Consider the following 20519-nt stretch of genomic DNA (forward strand, 5'->3'; position numbering starts at 1 on the left):
GGATTTATCATACATAGTCCTTATTATGTTGAGATAAGTTTTCTTTCCCTAATTTCTCCACTGTTTTTTAACATGAATGGGTGTTGAATTTGGTTGAAGGCTGTATATGCATCTATTGAAATGTTCATGTAATTTTCTCCTTAATTTTATTTATGTGGTAGATGACATTGATTTATTTGTGTATATTGAACCAACCTTGCATTCATGGGATGAAAACAATTTGCTTAAGTAATTGTTTTTAATGTTTTGTTGAATGCTGATTGCTAATATTTTATTAAGAAATTTCACATCAATGTTCATTATGGATACTGGTCTGATGTTTTCTTTCCTGTATATATCTTTATCTTGTTTGATATAGGGTGATAACACTGGCATCATAGAATGAATTTGAGAATGTTCCCTTTCTTTTCACTTCATGGAATAATTTGAGGAGGATTGGCAGTAGTTATTCTTTAAAGAACTAGTAGAACTCTGCTGAGAATTCATCTGGTCCCAGATTTTTCTCTGTTAGAAGGCTTTTTATTATTGTTTCAATCTTATTGCTTGATATTTTTCTGCTTAGCTTTTCCATATCCTCTTGGTTCAATGTAGATAGATCACGTGTATCCAAAAATTTGTCAATATCTTCTAGACTTTCCAATTTATTGGAATATGTTTTCAAATAGTTCCTAATTACCTCTGGATTTCAAAAATGTCTGTGATGATATCTTTCTTTTCATCTCTAATTTTGTTAATTTGGATCTTCTTTTTCTTTTGGTTAGTTTGGCTAAGAGTTTGTCAAACTTATATTTTCAAAGAACCACTCTTTATTGCAAAGATCTTTGGAGAAATCATTTAACCAACCTGGTCTTCCAAAAAATGTGAAGGATCATAAACTCAGAGACCTCAAGAATCAGGGATATGGTGAATGAAAATAAGCACATAAAACAAAACACACCTCAGAGGCAAATTTAGCCTGAAGACTATCAGCCAAATTGGGACAATGCTATCTTTTATCTCCTTTATTTTCTAGATCCTCATTCTTCTTAGCTATGCCTTTAAAAGACAAAGCTGTTTGTCAGCCAAGAGCCCACTTAATTCCCCTTGTCTTTTTTTCTTTTTGTCTTTTTTTATAACCATATCGTCATACCTCATATGCAACCAAAACCTCAGCCAACAGCCAGTGTCTACTACAGAAAGATAATAAATTCATGAATAAGTTAGTGGAGAGGGCTTATGTCCCATCTGGAAAGCAAGAATAACTCCAATTTTAATTGTATATCCAAGACTACAATCAGGAAATGGCATTCACAAGACAGTATAAATAAAATCTTCGTTTCATTTAACCTTATTGATCCATGAAAAGTTCTTCTCCTCTATTTACTTTATCTACTTTTGTATTGCCTTTTTAATATTTGTGATTAGTATATTCAGAATTCACTCTATTTCTCTTTCTCTACCCGGAAAGAGTTTAGCACTGTTTACATAAGTTGATTATGAATTAGAGACCTACTCACATTATTTGTTTTTCAAATCACACTAGTATTTTTGGTGATTGTTTCCTTATAAACAAGGAGAAGTAATATGTTCCTTGACAAAAACACAGGATCATTTTTCCCATAGGTGAACAAATACACATCTCCTTTTATGAGTCATTTTATCTTTTAGAAAATTGCCCCTTGTCTCAGAGTCAACCAGAAACCAGGCCTGTGATTCATGAACAGCCTCATCACCGATGGTGAACAAGAGGAAAGTGTGGTGTGACAGCACTAGGTCCTTCAAACTTTCAACCAGTCACGTGACCTGGTCTGGAAGGATTGGCTGATGGCTAAGCAATTTTTCTGATGATACAAATCATTAAATATTCATTTCAAGGAAAAAGGCAGACAGGTGGAAAGGAAATCATCCTATCCCAGGCTGGAACTGCTGCTTCAGGAAGTGAATCCAGAGTTCTTGTTTCAGTGGGCAACCACAACTCCAGGAAACGTCCTTGTATCCCAAGGGCCATCAGCACCTGGCCAGGGTATATAAAGCACACAAAATGGGAGGAAGATATCACACCTGAGAACACCCAACTCCTCTCAAGTCCTCAGCTCCACTCCAATCCCCACTCCACCATGACCGGCTCTTGCTGTGACTCCTGCTGTGGCTCCTGCTCCTCCCAAAGCTGCGGAGGCTGCTGCCAGCCCTGCTGCTTCCGCGACCCCTGCTGCTGCCGCCCAGTGTCCTGCCAGACCACCGTTTGCCGCCCCGTGACCTGTGTGCCCCGCTACACACGCACCATCTGTGAGCCCACCGGCCGCCCCATCTGCTGCGACCCCTGTGGCCTGCAGGAAGGCTGCTGCCGCCCCATCACCTGCTGCCCAACGTCCTGCACATCCGTGGTCTGCAGACCCTGCTGCTGGGCCTCCACCAACTGCCAGATCATCAGTGTGCAGGCGCCCTGCTGCCGCCCGCCCTGCTGCCAGCCTGCTCCCTGCCGCACCATCTGCAGGACCTCCAGCTGCAACCCCTGCTGCAACTCCTGCTGCTGAGCTGCCCAACACATAAAGTCAACAGGTGTGAAGAAAAATGCACCAACTCTCGCCACTCCTGCAGGATCAGAGGAGATGCAGCCTTCCCAACCATCTGTTCTTCAACCCCTAGCTCAACAGTAACTGCCTAGTTTCCTACATAATTATGCAGCAAATCCTGGCCCTCTTCACAAGCTTTGGAAAAATCTCAGCTGTCAACATTTGAATTCCTGGATATTTTTTTAAAAATGCATAAACAAAGATCAAAGCTTCTCTTGAATGAAGCTCTAACCCACTGACTCATCATCTTTTTTCCACTATCTCAAGGGTCTCAGATGGGGTATTGTTTTTTTCCAGGATATTATTTTTATGCTGTGAATTTTGCATGGTTCAAAATAAATAAAATTTTATTTCTGGGGAAGCAAATATGTTTGTTTTTATTGTTCTTAATCTTCAAAAGCTCCTTTTGAAAAAGAAAGGATTTTGTGCTATATACAACATAGGAACAGCTCAGGGGCAAGGTCTGTAATGATAATAGTAAATCGAGTCATTCAGATCATTTCATGTGCTGTACCTCCATCTTCCAATACAACAAATTTTGTGGAAACCATGGGACTACAGCAGGTCTCTGATGGTGAATGTGACTCATAAATGATTTATACACATGATAAGGGGAAGGAAGCTTAAGGTACAGTTCCACTTGCTTCCCCAGTATAGAAAATTGTGCAGTGATGGATGTCAAATAGTACTTGGAAACCCCGACCCCTGAATGCCCTACGCTGAAGCACCCACTCTCCCATTCTCTCCATGGCTCTCACAGCACCTCCACGGCCAACTCTGCTTCCAGTAAATTGCTGCTGCTGAGAAAAGAGGGACATATATAGCTTTGGATGGAAACATCCTGATTATGAACTTGACATACATTTTACTCTTTAAAAAATAGCACTGTGCAGGTATTAATCCACATTGGATACGGTTTTGTTGTTAGACACACGTTTAGCTAGGCAAGGACGACTAATCATGATTGTTCCCCTGAGATCAATGTTTTTTGAGCTCCCCACATCTAAAATGAAAGAGTTTGGGGAATGTGCTGTTCGTACGCTTAGGCAAACATCCTGCCTGTTGAAGACTCAAGCGAGTAAGCTCTGGGACCAGGGATCTTGATTGAATTTGTCTGCTACCAGATTCCACTGACCTGCACAATATTTGGCACATAAAAGATATTTGGGGATTATTTGTTGAAGAAATACATATTAAGGGTGTCAGAGGAGTAAAAGGCATGACACCCCATGCCAACTCTTGTTTCATTTTGGACATAGGCATTCTTACAATTATACAGTAAGTCACCTCATGTAGAAAGTTTTTTTTTTTTTAAATGTGGTAAAATTTTATCAATGAGAAGCCTACTATACTCAAAATATTTACATTTTTAGTAGGGCGTTTTCTCTTTATTAAGGGTCTAATAGTTCACCAGTGGATAGGCTTACAAATCAAATTTCTTTCTACATGTTCTTGATCGGCGTTTTTAAAATTCTCTAACTATACTTGTTTTTCTCCTCTCAGATTTTTCCTTCTTGGGCTTTTAGAGACTTCCTTACCTTAGAGTGCTTTCTCAGACAATGCTTTGTTTTCTCCCAAACTCAACATTATTATTGAATTTTTTTTCCATGATAACCCCATGCCCTGGTCAACCACAGTGTCTGGTGGAAGTCCCAGTAAGCCTGTCAGGGACAGTGAAAGCAACATGGTCCTGAAGAAGGAAAAAACATGAACCTCCAAGCCCGTATCTAGCTGTAGAGAAAAAAAAAAATGTCAGATCCAAACAAATCAAGATGTAAAGTCTACCAAGTGGTTCATGGAATATTTTCCTACAAGTCCTGACAGTTTGAAACAATAGAAAATCATAGCTAGCTTTGTAAGCAGAAATGAGCTCAAACCTCACACCCAAGGAGGTATTGGAGACACTGGGTATAGACAAGATGGGGGCTGAGATCACTTTCACCTGGGGTCACTACCCAGACGTTTTCTCACATTGGAAGATGGCAACCTGCACCTGAATTAACTCAGGTTCTTTGATTTTGGCTTTATATTGGTGGCTTTGCTATTAGTGCCCCAAGACTATTTAAATTATGTCCTACTATACTATCTCATTAGGGCGTGTTTTAGAATTTTCAGAAGGCTGAGCAGCAGATAATTCTTCCAATTCCTGAGGATATCAGTAACACATAGTCTTTTCAGATGACTCTAAAAATTAGTCATATATCACAAATAACAACTGCATTAAAATAAATACACTATTAAAATTCTTAAATAAATCAGACATTTCTTAACACCTGGGAATGTGGTTCCCACCTCTTACTATTCAGCTCTGTGGGCTTACAATGATCCTGTAGATATTTCTGGAATAAGCATTGGCTCAAACACTAACAGGATACATGCAAGTCACTTATGTAATTCCTGAGATGGGAAATAATGCCAGCCTAAAAGGAATGTTATGAAGAATAAACTAACACATGTGTTTCATGAAGCATGATGCTTGAAACATAGTTAAAACTCAATGATATTCAATGAAGATTGTAAATAATAAAATTCACATTGAGACCTCCAAAAAATTATTTTTGATAATTTGGATGAAATGAACAAATTCCTTGAAAAAAATGCAACTTTCCAAAACTGACAGGAAAAAAAGAAACAAAGAAAGACAGAATATCCAATATGCAATAAATAAATTGAATCTATCATTTGATAACCTGGGGTGGGGTGAAAAAAAAGAAATTCACCTTGTTTTGGAAAGATTTAAACCCAGAAATCAGTGAGCATGTTTCTAAGACAAAAACTACTGATGACACAGGACTAATGCTCCAAAAGTAGATAGAAAAATTCTTCTCTTACTGGGGAAAAAAAAAAAAAAAAACTTGGCTTTTAAAATATTTCTATAGTATTATTCTCAACTTGTTTCCCCAGAAAGCTTGCAGTAGAAAAGAATGCTCAAAACTTAATTCATTAACTTCCACTGTTAGTAACCCTAAGGGTATGACAGCTACTTCGTGCTATCAAAACATCAACGGGCAAAAGCATCATCAAATTCTAAAGATAATTGGAGACTTTGAAGTTACAGTCATTAAGTTCCTATGTGAACTATAAACAGCAAAATATAATGAATCTCCATTAAAGAAGGGAAACAAATAGAATTTTATGACTACCCAAACACCTAAAAAATGTCTAGAGAACTTATTCAGAAGAAATACACAAAAACAAAGAAATGATCATGTGCCCTGGGGTCATGAGCACCTGGCAGGGTATATAAAGGGCCCAGAGAAGGAAGAAGACATCACACTGAGAACCTCCAACTCCTCTCAAGTCCTCAACACCACTCCAGCCCACACTCCACCATGACCGGCTCCTGCTGTGGCTCCTTCTCCTCCCAGAGCTGTGGAGGCTGCTGCCAGCCCTGCTGCTTCCGCGACCCCTGCTGCTGCCGCCCAGTGTCCTGCCAGACCACCGTTTGCCGCCCCGTGACCTGTGTGCCCCGCTACACACGCACCATCTGTGAGCCCACCGGCCGCCCCATCTGCTGCGACCCCTGTGGCCTGCAGGAAGGCTGCTGCCGCCCCATCACCTGCTGCCCAACGTCCTGCACGGCCGTGGTCTGCAGACCCTGCTGCTGGACCTCCACCAGCTGCCAGCCCATCAGTGTGCAGGCGCCCTGCTGCCGCCCTCACTGCTGCCAGCCTGCTCCCTGCCGCACCATCTGCAGGACTTCCCACTGCAACCCCTGCTGCTGAGAGCCTATTATAACTAAGGGAGCCTCGGGGATGGCTGGGTCTATCCTGTAGCCCTTTGGGGCATCGTGAGAGACCACTCTGCATTTTCCTGAGAAGCCCATCCCTCCTCTTTTCCTACTAGCTCTGGCTATGTCTGGAAGACACTTTTCAGACCAAGTACTGATGAAGACTCCTCTGTCCTCTTTGGACCCTCACCTAACTCCTATATCACATTGTCTGTTTCTAATAAACTGAATACTTTCAGCATGGAATCATGGTCTTTGTAATACTTCCTTCTGCTAGATTGTCATCATCCAGAGATTTTCAAGGCACCATGCAGAATAATTTTCTTAATTTGTTTTCTGAAACAGTCTGAGTAGTTTTTTTCCTAATTATGGTACATGGCAAGTACAGAGCATTGTAGCTGATGATGAAAGACCCCCGTTTCCCTGTCCGAGGAGAATCACACGAAACACTGGCTGCAAAAGCAAGAGGTGTTTATTGAGACGCAGGCGCCTGCGGGTGCCCAGCAGAACCTCAGCCGGAGCTTTGGTGAGCTGGCACACCGGGCTTGGGGGTACAGAGATATTTATAGGGTAAAGGGGCAGTTTTCCTGCACGGTAAGCAATAGGTTTCTCATTAGTTAATTTTAAACCCAGCATATAGGCTACCTAAAGGGCAAAGTTGTTTTTCACTGTATGCTACTGAAAAAGAACCACATAAAAGCTACATATTTGCACTCTGGTCCTCCTGTTCCTGCTCATTCAGGCATGCCTTGGGACCTGGTCCTTTGTCCTTTCCCAACCGGTTACACCTAACTAATTATCTGAAAAACACCTCTGGTTCCTGCATAGGTTTGTGATATGCCTCGGTGGTTTTGCAATTAGGCCTGAGGTTGTTGGGCTGAGGTCTTTCAATGAGGAAGTTTGAAGTGACCAGTATTCCAGGATCAGCCTCCATCCTAATGGAGGACATTAGGAGGCCAAATCTGGGTTGACACTTAATTTCTGGCCTGAGAGTTTGTTTACTGAATTGATCCCTGTTGGTACACCACAAAGGCCCAGCAGCTTAGAGAAGGAAGCAATCTTGACATTCTTTTTTCTTTGTGCCCAAGTATTAACGCTATCCTGGATAAAGAATCTCCTTTTGTGTGTTTGAGATTTGAGAATGTCATTGACAACACCAAGACTCTTGTGAATACTATGTCAGCACATGCTGTCTGGGGCTATTTGCCTTTATGTTCAGAAATTCCACATAAGTGGTATTTTCCAAGAAAATTAATCAAGGATGTTCATCTACACATGTTTATTGAATATCTTTTATGAATGTGGCACTAAGTTCACCACCCCGAGGGGACACAAAGGAATAAAATGGTGTCCCAGATTCAAAGATGTTATGGTCTATTTGGAGAGATGAGGTATAAATAAGAAAAACATCAAATAATGTATAATATAAACAATTAAATAAAAATATTTTTCTAAATAAAATAGTAAAAAAACAGTTGAAGATTATAAATATATTAGGAAATATCATTCAATTGCTTCTCACATATATATTTAAGTGAAAAAATAAACAAGCTATAAAGTATAAAACCACATTGTGAAGGAAATTTTTGTTGCATGTCTATATGTGTGTATGCAGGAAAAATTACCTGTAACAGCCAGGTGTGTGGCGGCACATGCCTATAGTCCCAGCTACTCAGGAGGCTGAGACAGGAGAATCATAAGTTTGAAGCCAGCCAGGGCAACTTATTGAGACCCTGTTTCAAAAAATAAAAAGGGCTGGGAATTTAGTTCAGTAGTAGAGCAGCTGAGGTTTAATCCTCAGTACTGAAAAAAAAAATTGTGGCATTATATAACAAAATCTAACCATAGTTTATGATAGCACTCATTTTCTTTTTTAGATTTTTCTTAATTATATAATTTTAAGTGCATATATATTTTATTTTTAATGGAATATATTGCCTAACAACTATAACTATTTGGGGAAAAATATTTAAATATTTCCCTTGACTATGCTTTATTTTGAAAAACTTACCTATCAAAATCTAAATGGACTTAAAGGAGGTAAATTAGACAGCTATTGTTTGCATTCATTACTAATAAATTTTCTTTGTTTAACAGAAAGGTATATCACTATGTTATTTGTAGTAGACTTCTCTGATGTCTTCAAAATGTGACCAAATTATTAAATCTTGAGTTTATCTTTTATCATCTTATGATCATCTCCACTATAGAAATCACAATGCTCTTTTGTTGTGCTCCAAAATAAGTATTTTTAAAAGTTGCTAACTATTCACCTTAAATATACAATTGTTTTTATCTATTTGTACAGGCAACCAAGAATCTAGATCACTAGGTGATATTTTTCAAATTAAAATTTATTTTAATGTTATTGTTGGATATAATTATTTAAAAATTCCTAGGATTTGTTATGACAAAAATCTCTTCAAATCTAGAACACATTTTGCACATTAAAATGTATTCATAATGTGATAGTTAATTAACAAAGCCCTATGATTTGTTATGACAAAAATATCTTCTACTACCACCAGCAATCTGTCTAAATTTGTTTTGCTTTTTTAAAAAAAAAAAAAAAAAAAGATTTTTGTCCCTAAGATGTCACCTTCCATTGCTGGGCTGTGGAGTTTTCAGTAAAGCTTATATTCTTTTTTTTTAATTGATTTTTTTAAAAAAATAAATGACAGCAGAATATATTACAATTCTTATTACACATATACAGCACAATTTTTCATATTTCTGGTTGTATATAAAGTATGTTGACACCAATGTGTGTCTTCATACATGTACTTTGGATAATGGTGTCCATCATATTTCACCATCCTTGCTAACCCCCCCTGCCCCCTCTCTTCCACTTCCACACCTCTGCCCTATCTAGAGTTGGTTATTCTATCCATGGTTCTGATATCTGTGTTTCCTGTTATCAAAATAACAACCTGATTCCACTTACTTAGCAGAGATTGACAGAGAACTCTATATCTGCCTTTCAGGTATTTTAGTTTTACTTTGTGCTAGTAATGAAACTTGTCAGTGAATAATCTTATTGAATGTGTATTTCTATAGTGACTTCGAAGACAACTGGTCATTTGCCATATTAAGCACGTTGGGTTTTGTTCTAAATGAAAAATTTAGAGTTTATCAGGCACAAAAAGGATGTGGCCTTTTAAATTACTTTTTAAATTTGATAAATATAAGACACTGTCAGTCACTTCTTAGTTCTTGGCAAGTATTAGCTCATTTAATCCTCATGACAATCCTGACATGTACTTGGGTCTTTATTATATGACCCAAGAACACACAGCCAGCATGTAGCACGGTTCAAATGAGTGTTGCCTGGTTGTAGTGGTCTCAGAAAGTAACAGCTGACTTGCCGCCAGTGTCAAAGCACAATGCCCACCTCCCTCACAATGCCCACCACCCTACAGTGTGGACACTGGGAACATGAGCCCCATGTTCTCTGCCTGAAAATGAATCTTGGTCCTCAGTGGGAAAAATGTGTTAAGGGAGTAAACACTGGGACTGTTTACTGAGTGACTCTCAGATTCTCGATCCTTGTGGATCTTCATATTTGGGAAAGAAAAATCTCTTTGGAACGACATTAGATGAGAATTATTTGCAATAGAGAAATTAGCCCTGTTAACTTTATGTGTTGTCTGAAGAGGCTCCCATGGGGTGGGAGGTGGGGGGTTAGTCTTCATAAAAACTCCAGAGCAACATGAAAACTGATTATGAGGTATTGTGTCCTGAAAAGAACAGAATATATAACTTTTAATCTAGGTTACTATTTCAAAAAATATAAAAAAGTTCATGAATGAAGGCAAGAATGTGAAGTGTGAACTTCAAAGGTCATTAGCAATGAGACTGCCTGATTTCTCCCTCCTCCTTCTCCTCAACTGTGGAATGTGTTCGGTCAACTTACATTCCTTTAAAAAATCTGAAATTCCATTTGGGAAACTTTAGATCCTGGGGCTTAAGCTACATTCTTTTGAATGGTGGAAATGCTCCTAAAGTGATCCAAATGCTATCTGGCAAATAATAGGAAGGTTCAATCTGGAAAGTAGAGATTGCCCTGTCATGCACTCCTTACACTGCCCCTACTGATGTTTCCTAAAGAAGTATGGTCATCACATTTCGAGCAGGGCCACAGCGGAATGACTGGGTGGCAACATCCCACCTGCCTCCCCTCAACAGTGTATTGTATAATATGTTTGCAAAGTAGGATGAGAAAACCTCCAAAATGTCACTTGGTAGTCATAACACCCATGTCAAGGTGTAGGAAGCAAAACCTTCCCATGATACAACTCTTATGTTGTAAAAGGCAAATATATATATTAAAAAAATGTCATATGGTGGAGATAAAAATCAATAAACAATGTCATGTTGTGGAGATAAAAATCAATACCTGTGACAGAAAAACCAGAACTACACATAGCCTACACTGAAGAAAAGAAAAAAAAATACATAAGTCTCAGATCTCTTATTTCAATAAATAAACATTTGCTTTTCTGTATAGGAGCTCCCATCCTATACATATTCTTCTATATAAAATGATAAACAAATATATCCCCCAAGGAATTGCATGGAAGGATGTGTCTAACCTCTGTCTGATTCACAGACAAGTGTTTTCAGATAACCTGCTGGAGAACGGGTATCTAGTCAATGTTCTGTGTATTCCTCTATTCCATTTATTTTAATAAAATGAGGTTCCTTGGGACCATTTTATCCAGGTTTCACTGGGTCCTACCTCCTCACAATAAGCAACAATCAAGAGAGGGAGATAAGGAAAGATGTTGGTTAAAACATATAAAGTCACAGCCTGAGAAGAAAATTAAGTTCTGGTACTCCATTCAACTGAAGATAGATATAGTTAATAGTATTGCATTATGTGATTAAAAATAGTTGGAAGAGAGGATTTTTTAATTTCTCATCACAAAGAAATGGTGAATGTCTGAGATATGAATAGCCTGTCTTCTGGATTGATCAATACACAATGTAAAAATGTACCAAAGCATCATACTATGCTCCCCATAAAGATACACAATCATCTATCAATTAAAAGGGAGCGGCCATCATCCCAAATGGCTATGAATGCTTAGGTTTTCATGATGAACAGTGTGAATGCATTTAGAGATGCAACAAGAATTCTTCAATGAGATCATGAGTATGTCACAAGGAACCATTAGTCAAAAAAATGTCCACTTAATTGGTCAAAAGACAAACAAGAGGGTCATCAGCACCTGGCCAGGGTATATAAAGGGCCCAGAGAAGGAAGAAGACATCACACTGAGAACCTCCAACTCCTCTCAAGTCCTCAACACCACTCCAGCCCACACTCCACCATGACCGGCTCCTGCTGTGGCTCCTTCTCCTCCCAGAGCTGTGGAGGCTGCTGCCAGCCCTGCTGCTTCCGCGACCCCTGCTGCTGCCGCCCAGTGTCCTGCCAGACCACCGTGTGCCGCCCCGTGACCTGTGTGCCCCGCTACACACGCACCATCTGTGAGCCCACCGGCCGCCCCATCTGCTGCGACCCCTGTGGCCTGCAGGAAGGCTGCTGCCGCCCCATCACCTGCTGCCCAACGTCCTGCACGGCCGTGGTCTGCAGACCCTGCTGCTGGACCTCCACCAGCTGCCAGCCCATCAGTGTGCAGGCGCCCTGCTGCCGCCCTCACTGCTGCCAGCCTGCTCCCTGCCGCACCATCTGCAGGACCTCCCACTGCAACCCCTGCTGCAACTCCTGCTGCTAAGAAGTGAGCTGACTCCCAAGCAAGCCATCAACCTTCTGATACTTGAATTTCCATTTCTCTACCTAACACACTCCTGACCTGAGCCACCAAGACCCTAAACCAACCTGCCTGCGAAAGGAGACCTGAACTCATCTCTTAAGACCCTTGGGATGGTCTCAAGTCTCTGAATAGAAGTAATGTCCTTATTTCCATCTTGGATCTAAGGTCTTGGGGGATGTTTATTTTCTAATAAACTTGACTTCTTTGACTTCACAAATGCCGGCTTTGGTTTTATTTACTAATGCTAAATGTTACATTAAATTTCAACTCAGTGAAAACTGTGCTGGTTGCCTACCATCTGCATGGTATACCAAAGACATTAAAACTGACCTAAAAATGTTCCCCTCTCTTTAAAACATTTCTATGGGGATGAGTGAAATCCACCATAATTTGACAAAAGAGTATATAGTATGAAAAAATAAAAGTAAAAGATACTACACAGTATCACCAGATAAGTCACTGTTGATTGGAGAAAACAAGAAAGATTGAAAGAAGCTAGAATTTTCTATGAGTTAAGGTTCTGGCATCCAGGAAGGGCACCAAAATTATGGGCAAAATTACAGAGGGAGGTACCATAGAGTTGTGCAGAGGAAAGTCAGGCTAGGAACACTGGATATATGTAGAGTGATAGTATAAGAAAAAATTGAAAAAATGTGTATGATTTACATATTAGTCAAAGGAGTGGGTAAGCAAACACTAAGGGGCTGTTGAAAGCTTTGGGGCAGGAATTGACATGATAGTATGATGTCTGTGGAAGCTCCTTAAAATGACAGAGATCAAGTCCACAGATTTAAAAAAAAAACATACAGAAACTAATCAGGAGGCTGTTGCATTGGCACAAGTGACGTAAGCTGAATTAAGATGATGGCTGTGAATTAAGAACACATGATGAATATGACAGATTGGAAGCCCAGAAAGCAAATTCACTAAGTTGGATACAGGAAACATGGAACGATTAGGGAACCAAATGTGATATGTTGCATTTCTGAGGGAAACTCTTCTGGTCTGCAAAAAAAATAATTTTAACATATTTGCATTTATTTACTATGAATTTAAAATCACTGCTCCACAATATATTCTTCCCACCATCCCATATTTCTCCTCTATAGCTATTCTAAAATATTCAAAATAAAAGCAGGAGACACGGAGTTTTACTAATGCTAATTAATCCTGGAAATCAGCATGGCATAAAGAAAAAAGAAGTGGTCTAAGAAAGAGCGGGTAGGAATTTTATACCCAACTCTTCTGGCTACAGGCTGTAGCAATGCAGAAAGTCATTCAACTTTTCCAAAATGTATTTATTCCCAGACTCAACAGTATTCTAGCATAAACTAAAAAATAAAGTAGAAGTGGTCCATACCACAACAGCAGTGTTCCAATTTAGAACTCTGATGCCATATGGTTGACACATTTTCTTGATTAATGCTTCCTATTGATACCACACTGGTTTTGTGCACTAGAGCAAGATATGAGTCAGACAAATAAGATCTTGTGTTCTTTGCAAATCCTCAGTGCTCTGTGAATAGTAAAATTAAACAAACATGCTATTTATATTAAGAATGATGTCAGGCTGGGCATGGTGATACATGCCTATAATCCTATCAGCTCAGGAGGCTGAGGAAGGAAGATCATGAGTTCAAAGCCTCAGCAATGGCAAGGCACTAAGCAGCTGAGTGAGACCCTGTCTCTAAATAAAATACAAAATAGGGCTGGGGCTGGGGATGTGACTGAGTGGTCAAGTGCCCCTGAGTTCAATCCCTGGTCTTCCCCCAAACAAATAAAACAGATGTCAGTTTCTACACCTACAATATTAAGAGGTTGGAATTGATGATTTATTTATCTTTAACCTCCACTATTCAATGATTACATGTAATCATACCTACTGACATGGTTACCATAATATGAACTGGCATGAATCATATTCCACTGTAATTCTATTTAATATACAAACTGATATCTCATAAAAACTTGTGTGCTTATACTTATTATTGGAAGGAAAGAATAAACGTATCACAGGTAGCAACATGTTTTCTTGGTCAACACTTTTTTTCATGTAACCCTAAACAGTGAAAAGCCATGTTCTTTTTTTGGCAACTACCAGGAGTTGCTTAAACTTTTGCTAAAATTTGCCTTTTTGTTTTTTAACAGTTACCAAATATTAAAGTCTACCATAAGAAACTATAAAGCAGCTGAAATTTGTTCTAAAGCTTTTGAATTTATAAACTATTTAAGTACGATTGATCATTCATTTCCTAAACTGCCTTCTGTTGTGATCTAGAAAAAAAGAAAAGAAAAAAACTTTTTTCTTTCTTTGTTTCCTTTTCATAAGTCCAACTGTCATGCTCTTTGGTCCAATATCAGTTTATAAAACACATATGTAGTAACATAAAGTGACCTAAACTGAAAGTAAATCCTGCCTTTGAGAAATAAATGCATCTAAACAATCCATATAGCAATGATGTTCACCTTTTGTGGAGCTTTTAATAAACTTCTCTACAAATATTTGGTGATTTTTCACAGTCATTCAATATTAATTTTATCCTATTTCTTATTAAATTGGAATGGAATAGCTTTGTTCCATCCACCCTCTTGAGTTATAGATGTTTTCTCAAGTATGACAGTCTGAAGTTTAGGAGAGATCACAGAAATTGAAAGGATGCAATATCTAAAGTGATCTATGAATTTCTATGAATGTGGAGTTGATCAGAGTTTCTGCCTAGCTTATTGTAGAAACTATAATCTTACCAACCTAAAAATATAAATATAGCCTTTATCTAAGTTGCGTGACATGAAGGCACTCCTTGATTAATAGTTCTTTTCTGGAAATTTTAGTTCTGGTGAATATGATCTCAAAGTCACAACATCGTATAGGTAAGAGTCACCTTGTCAGATGCCACAACCACAAGCACAAAACCAGTTCTGAGGTTTGAATGGAAATTACGGCATTGTTTGAAAATGAAACATCAACATTGCCACCAAGGACGAACACATTTTGTGAACATTAGCTGAGCAATAAGGAAAAACCTATTTGGAGTTATGTTTAAAGCAACTCAGCATTTGAATAATCAGAGGGCCCTTAAAAAACTGGTTTAAAGACTAATAAGATAAAAATGTCGTCACAAACGGAGGACTGGCCAAGGCTTATAAAAAGCCCGAGGTGGAATAAGAAGCCATAACTCAGAAACATCTTTTGCAACACAACTCTCAACCTGACTCCTGACACCATGGCCTGCTGCTCCACCAGCTTCTGCGGATTCCCCAGCTGCTCCACCAGTGGGAACTGTGGCGCCAGCTGCTGCCGCCCCAACTGCTGCCAGACCGGCTGCTGCCAGCCCAGTGGCTGCCAGGATAGCTGCTGCCAACCCAGCTGCTGCCAGACCAGCTGCTGTGGCTCTGGCTATGGCTCTGGGAGTGGAATTGGAGGTGGCCAGGGCGGAGCCCTGAGCTGCCGCACCAGGTGGTGCCGCCCAGACTGCCGCGTGGAGGGCACCTGCCTGCCACCCTGCTGCGTGGCGAGCTGCACACCCCCCACCTGCTGCCAGCTGCACCATGCCCAGGCCTCCTGCTGTCGCCCATCCTACTGTGGACAGTCCTGCTGCCGCCCAGCCTGCTGCTGCTACAGCTGCCCACCACCCAACTGCTGTGAGCCCACCTGTTAAAACTTCCTTCTGAGAAGAATATCAAGAAGATGGCACTTCAAACTAACCAATGTAGAGTTCCAACAAATTTCTGAACTCCAATACCCATAACCCAGCTCACAACTCCTTGTCACACAGGTACATGATTTCCCTAGGAGGTAGAATCATTTTCGGTGGAAGATCAAAAACTTTTCATAGACCTTAGCAGCAACAGAAGTCCTACAATCTGAAAAGGGATGTGTGATATTTTACTATAAATGTCATTTAAATTGTTTCAACAGCTTCTTGGGACTAGAATTTAATAAAAGCCATCTTTTCAATAATGAGTCGTTGTTAGAACTTTATTTTCTTTGGAATCTGTTAAATATGGGTTTTTTCAAAATCTCTACAAAGCTCTATGGTTTTTCCTTTATTTTTATTCTTTTCATAACGATCTTTGAAAGTGGTTTTTGTTTTATTTTGTTTTGCTAGTAAATGAACCAATTTACTATTCTTCAGCCAAAGTATACAGTTAAAAGAACCCAATGCATTTATGTAGAATAAATAAATAAATAAACAATAATAGTCAGCAACTGTTTCCCAACACCCTCACATGTACAAAGTGGTGGCTCAGTATTAGAAAAGATCAGTTTTGCAAAAAAGGAAGTTCTTGTGATTCAGCTTTTTGAGGTGCTGCTAAACCCATACATGCATCCATTTGAGTTGGTGTATAATTCTTTCAATATCAAAGGTATACAAAAGCAAATGCAAACTGGGGAAGATCATAAACACAAGGTTGTAAAACATCACCATAAGATGTAGAGGCGTCCTGATTTCTAGTCCCAGCTTTGTAACTAACAATCCCTGACTTCCTTTTTCTTTGTTGTTCATTCATTTTGGTACCAGGGATTAGACTCAGGGACACTATACCGCTGAGCTATATCTTTTTTAAGCTTTATTTTGAGAAAGAGTCTTGCAAAAGTGTCCAGGCTGGCCTTGAACTTTTTATCATCCTGCCTCAGCCTCCTGAGTAGCTGGGATTACAGGTGTGCTGTCTCTGCCCCCAGTTCAATTCATGACTTCTTGGGCAAGTCACTCCACTTACCAGGACAACCACTTCTTCCACTTCTTTTTTATTTTTTATCTCTTATGGGTATATATTAATTATACAGACTAATGAGTCTCATTGTGGCATATTTGTACATATATATGTGTGTATGTGTATGTGTGTGTGTGTGTGTGTATGTGTGTGTGTGTGTGTGTGTGTGTGTATATATATATATATATATATATATATATATATATATATATATATAATTCAATCAGTTGAACTTCCCGTGACCTCCATGAATTCTCTCCCTCTCACCCCTTTCTCTACCGCCATGATCTACCTTCCGCTTTCACATCATTTCTTTTCTTTTTCTTTTTCCTTATAGATTCCAAATGAGAGGAAACACACGACACTTGTTTTTCTGAGTCTGACTTATTTCAACTTAGCATACACAAATAGATAACTTCCTAAACAGGTGGCACACCGTCAATCCCTTCAGATGTCCCAAGGGGAAAAAAATGTTCAATGATCAAACAATATTCCATGCTTCATCACCATCTTTGAGCTTTATAAAGCACATTAAACTATATAGTACATATATTTAATATACACAAAGCATATTAGACTATATTGTATGTAATAAATACCATATTATAAAGTTTTATATATATTTAATACATTAATACATATTTAATACAAATTTATAAGTATTAATACATTTAACACATACAATACATATATAATATATGTAATATAATAATATATTCATAATATGTTTAATATATACATATGCAGCACTTTAGAAAACCAAGCGTCATTAAAGGGACGAGGTGACCTGCAATAAAGAAACCTCTATAGCCATCACTCTCAAATTGATTTAGCCAAAAAATCCTCTGTTCATATTTTGCTTGTTAATATCCTGTCTCTCTAATGCTATTCCAAGCATGCTTTGGAAAATGATGAGAGGGAGTACCAACTGATATTTTCACAATATGTATACAATCCTCTCGTGTATTGTGAAACAGAAAATATGATGTTGGACCATGCACTGTCGATATCACTCTTTTTCTAATTTCCAGAACGTGTTCTGAAATAAAGCAAAGATAAAATAAAAGATACACAATGTTTCCATTCCATAGGATACAATCTTTGGTCATAAAATCAACGTGGCAAGCCACCATGGGAGTCAAGGGACATGGGAGGTGACTACTTTAAAGATCATGGGGTATTCTTCTGGGATGATGAAAAAGTTTTAAAACTGGAGAGGTGGTGGTTGTAGATTAAGGCACTGAATGTCACTCAGTTGTATACTTCAACATGATTAATTGATGTTATGTGAATTTCACCTCAATTTACAGTAACTGAAGGAATGTGACCTCCACTCATACAATTTTACTAGAACTAGATAAAGGTGCCATTTTTATCTAGTATGAAGGTATGAAGGTGCCACGTCATACCTGGGCATGCAGCTTATGGAGCCTACAGCATCTTGGTATAAAGAACAATGTGCTCCTTCCTCAGAATGGACAGAACCCCACATCAGGGCACAGCCTGCATTTCTGCACTTAGTAGCTCTATGGCATGGTCAACATTCTATCCCCCTCATACACAGATTCCTTGTCTCTCATTAGGATAAAAAGGTTTAGTATTGATGTACCTTTCACTTAGAAGGGCTTTAGCTCAGAAGCACTAAAAAGAGCTGGGTTGGCATTCAGGTAAACTGAGAAAGATCCTAATACTTGGCTTGTAATAAAAAGTTGTAGGTGAGAGGAGATCCTTGAAGTGTATTTGCTGTCCGGTCCAGGTCACCAGAACAGGAGCAAGGATGCCCTTGGTGTGCTCCCTTGGTTGATGCATTCACCAGATCTTATTCCTTGGAAGTCTAAGTGAGGCAGATGCAACCGGATTAGAAAACTAGTAAAATGGAAGTGAAGGATTTGGAAGAACCCCCAAAATTTGTAACTAGAAAACATTATTTCTTACTTCTTTTTTTTAAATTTGTTTTGTTACCTTTTTGGTTTGGTATCACAGACTGAACCAGGGCACTTAAACACTGAGCTACATCCCCAGCCCTTTTTATTTTTTTATTTTGAGACAAGGTCCCAGTAAGTTGCTAAGGGCTTCCCTAAGTTGCTGAGGCTGGCTTGGAACCGGCAGTCCTTCTGCCTCAGGCTCCCAAGCTGACATAAAGAAAGACACAAAGAAAAGACAACTCAAAACATTAGCGTCTCTCCTACATAGAGATCAAATGGTCAAAAATAATAGCCCAAAACATGTCCTTTCTTCTTATGGCACTGGAATGGCCTGAGCCCCCTCAACCTGAAAGAAGTAGTGAAAACCAAAGAGAATAAGCACAGTAATTTTAAAAAATGTTTTATGTCAAGGTACTGGCATGTTACCCCAAAAAAACAATAGCGTTGTAACACCATGAATGCTTGTGACTTGTTCCTCTATTTCCGTGGACCCAATCAAGAAGACATGGGTTCAAATGGTAGAAGAAAAGATGCCGCTTAATTCTCATTTTCTTGATTGATTGAGGGGAAGTGAGGGAATGTTCAGATTAGTTTTCATTCTGTTGCTGAGGAGTAGCATTCTCACTGTAATGCCAGTGGCTCAGGAGGCTGAGGCAGGAGGATGGGGACTTCCAAGCCAGGCTCGGTAACTCAGCAAGGCCCTAAGTAATTTAGCAAGACCATGTCTCTAAATTAAAAAAATAAATAAATAAAAATGGCTAGGAATGTGGCTCGGTGGTTAAGTACTGAGTTCAATCCCTGGTACTAAAAAAGAAAAACATAATAATTCCCTAAGGGCAATTCAAGACCAGAACATGGAAACTGAGTTAAATTGAAGAAGATGTTGAAAGCATTACCGTGGCGGAAAAGCCCAGAAATTGAAATCCAAAGTGCAACACTACTATCTACAGTGCTATTATCAATAAAGTATTTCAACTCCTCAAATATCTAAACTTTTTGCAAGCAAAGATTTTTTTATTTTTATAGCTATACATAATTGTGGGGTTCATTCCGACATAACCATACATGCACGGAATATAATTTGTTCCATTTTAGTCCCCAGTACCTTCTCCCTCCCTCCTGTTCTTCCCCTCCCCATTTCCCCTTCTCTACTTCTTTGGCCTTCCCCCTATATAATTATCTTTATAAATTGGTACTTTATAGGGTTTATAAAGGTGGAATTCACTGTGGTACAGGCACACGGTGTAATTTGGTCAAATTCATTCCACTGATCCTCCCCTTTCCTGTCCCTCTCCACTCCCCTTCCAACCCCCCTCCCTCTGGGTTTTTCTATCATTTTCATAGAGCTGGTAAAATCTTCTTGAATATCAAAGATTCTGCCAAGTATAGATATAAATTCAATAGCTCCTACAAGCGTGACAATGACTAATACCCATTTTAAGCATCCAAGGAAAGATTAGCACATCAAAGAAACTCAAGAAGCAGCCAGAAATTCACAAGGAACATGATCTTCTATTTCAAATAGGATGCGAGATTTTCAAATATGTCTTAATTCTGACTTGGGAATAGTTTATGACTTCTGCTCAAAACCTTCATTTCTGGACAAAGAGAACAGCACTCGGTATTCTGGTTCAAAGCCCCTGGCTGGCATTTGAACTTCCCTTTCTCTGCAGTACAGCCCACGCTCCTTGGAGGCCTGGTCACCTTTCATTTCACCCTAATGAAACCTTCATCCTTAATGGGCTGGAAAAATTATACGATTTGAATGCAGCAACAGACGAAGGTAGACTAGTCTCTAACATCTACAACGATCCGCATA

General features: G+C 39.2%; 4 protein-coding genes across 4 annotated transcripts; all 4 read left to right on the top strand.

The window, feature by feature from the left end:
- The first annotated feature begins 2096 nt into the window (after positions 1–2096).
- On the top strand, positions 2097–2513 carry LOC106144759 (keratin, high-sulfur matrix protein, IIIA3A). Its single transcript, XM_013356969.3, has one exon. The coding sequence runs from the start codon at positions 2097–2099 to the stop codon at positions 2511–2513; it is 417 nt and encodes a 138-aa protein (XP_013212423.2).
- A 3371-nt stretch (positions 2514–5884) lies between these two features.
- On the top strand, positions 5885–6277 carry LOC101955176 (keratin-associated protein 2-1). Its single transcript, XM_005321835.4, has one exon. The coding sequence runs from the start codon at positions 5885–5887 to the stop codon at positions 6275–6277; it is 393 nt and encodes a 130-aa protein (XP_005321892.2).
- A 5338-nt stretch (positions 6278–11615) lies between these two features.
- LOC101955470 (keratin-associated protein 2-1) lies at positions 11616–12020 on the top strand. The gene has a single exon (XM_005321836.3). It carries the CDS (start codon positions 11616–11618, stop codon positions 12018–12020), a length of 405 nt encoding a protein of 134 aa, XP_005321893.2.
- A 3263-nt stretch (positions 12021–15283) lies between these two features.
- LOC106144764 (keratin, high-sulfur matrix protein, B2C) lies at positions 15284–15718 on the top strand. Its single transcript, XM_078041237.1, has one exon. It carries the CDS (start codon positions 15284–15286, stop codon positions 15716–15718), a length of 435 nt encoding a protein of 144 aa, XP_077897363.1.
- The last annotated feature ends 4801 nt before the right edge of the window (positions 15719–20519 follow it).

The sequence above is a fragment of the Ictidomys tridecemlineatus genome, chromosome 3 (assembly GCF_052094955.1).
Source record: "Ictidomys tridecemlineatus isolate mIctTri1 chromosome 3, mIctTri1.hap1, whole genome shotgun sequence".
Taxonomy (NCBI): Eukaryota; Metazoa; Chordata; class Mammalia; order Rodentia; family Sciuridae; genus Ictidomys; species Ictidomys tridecemlineatus.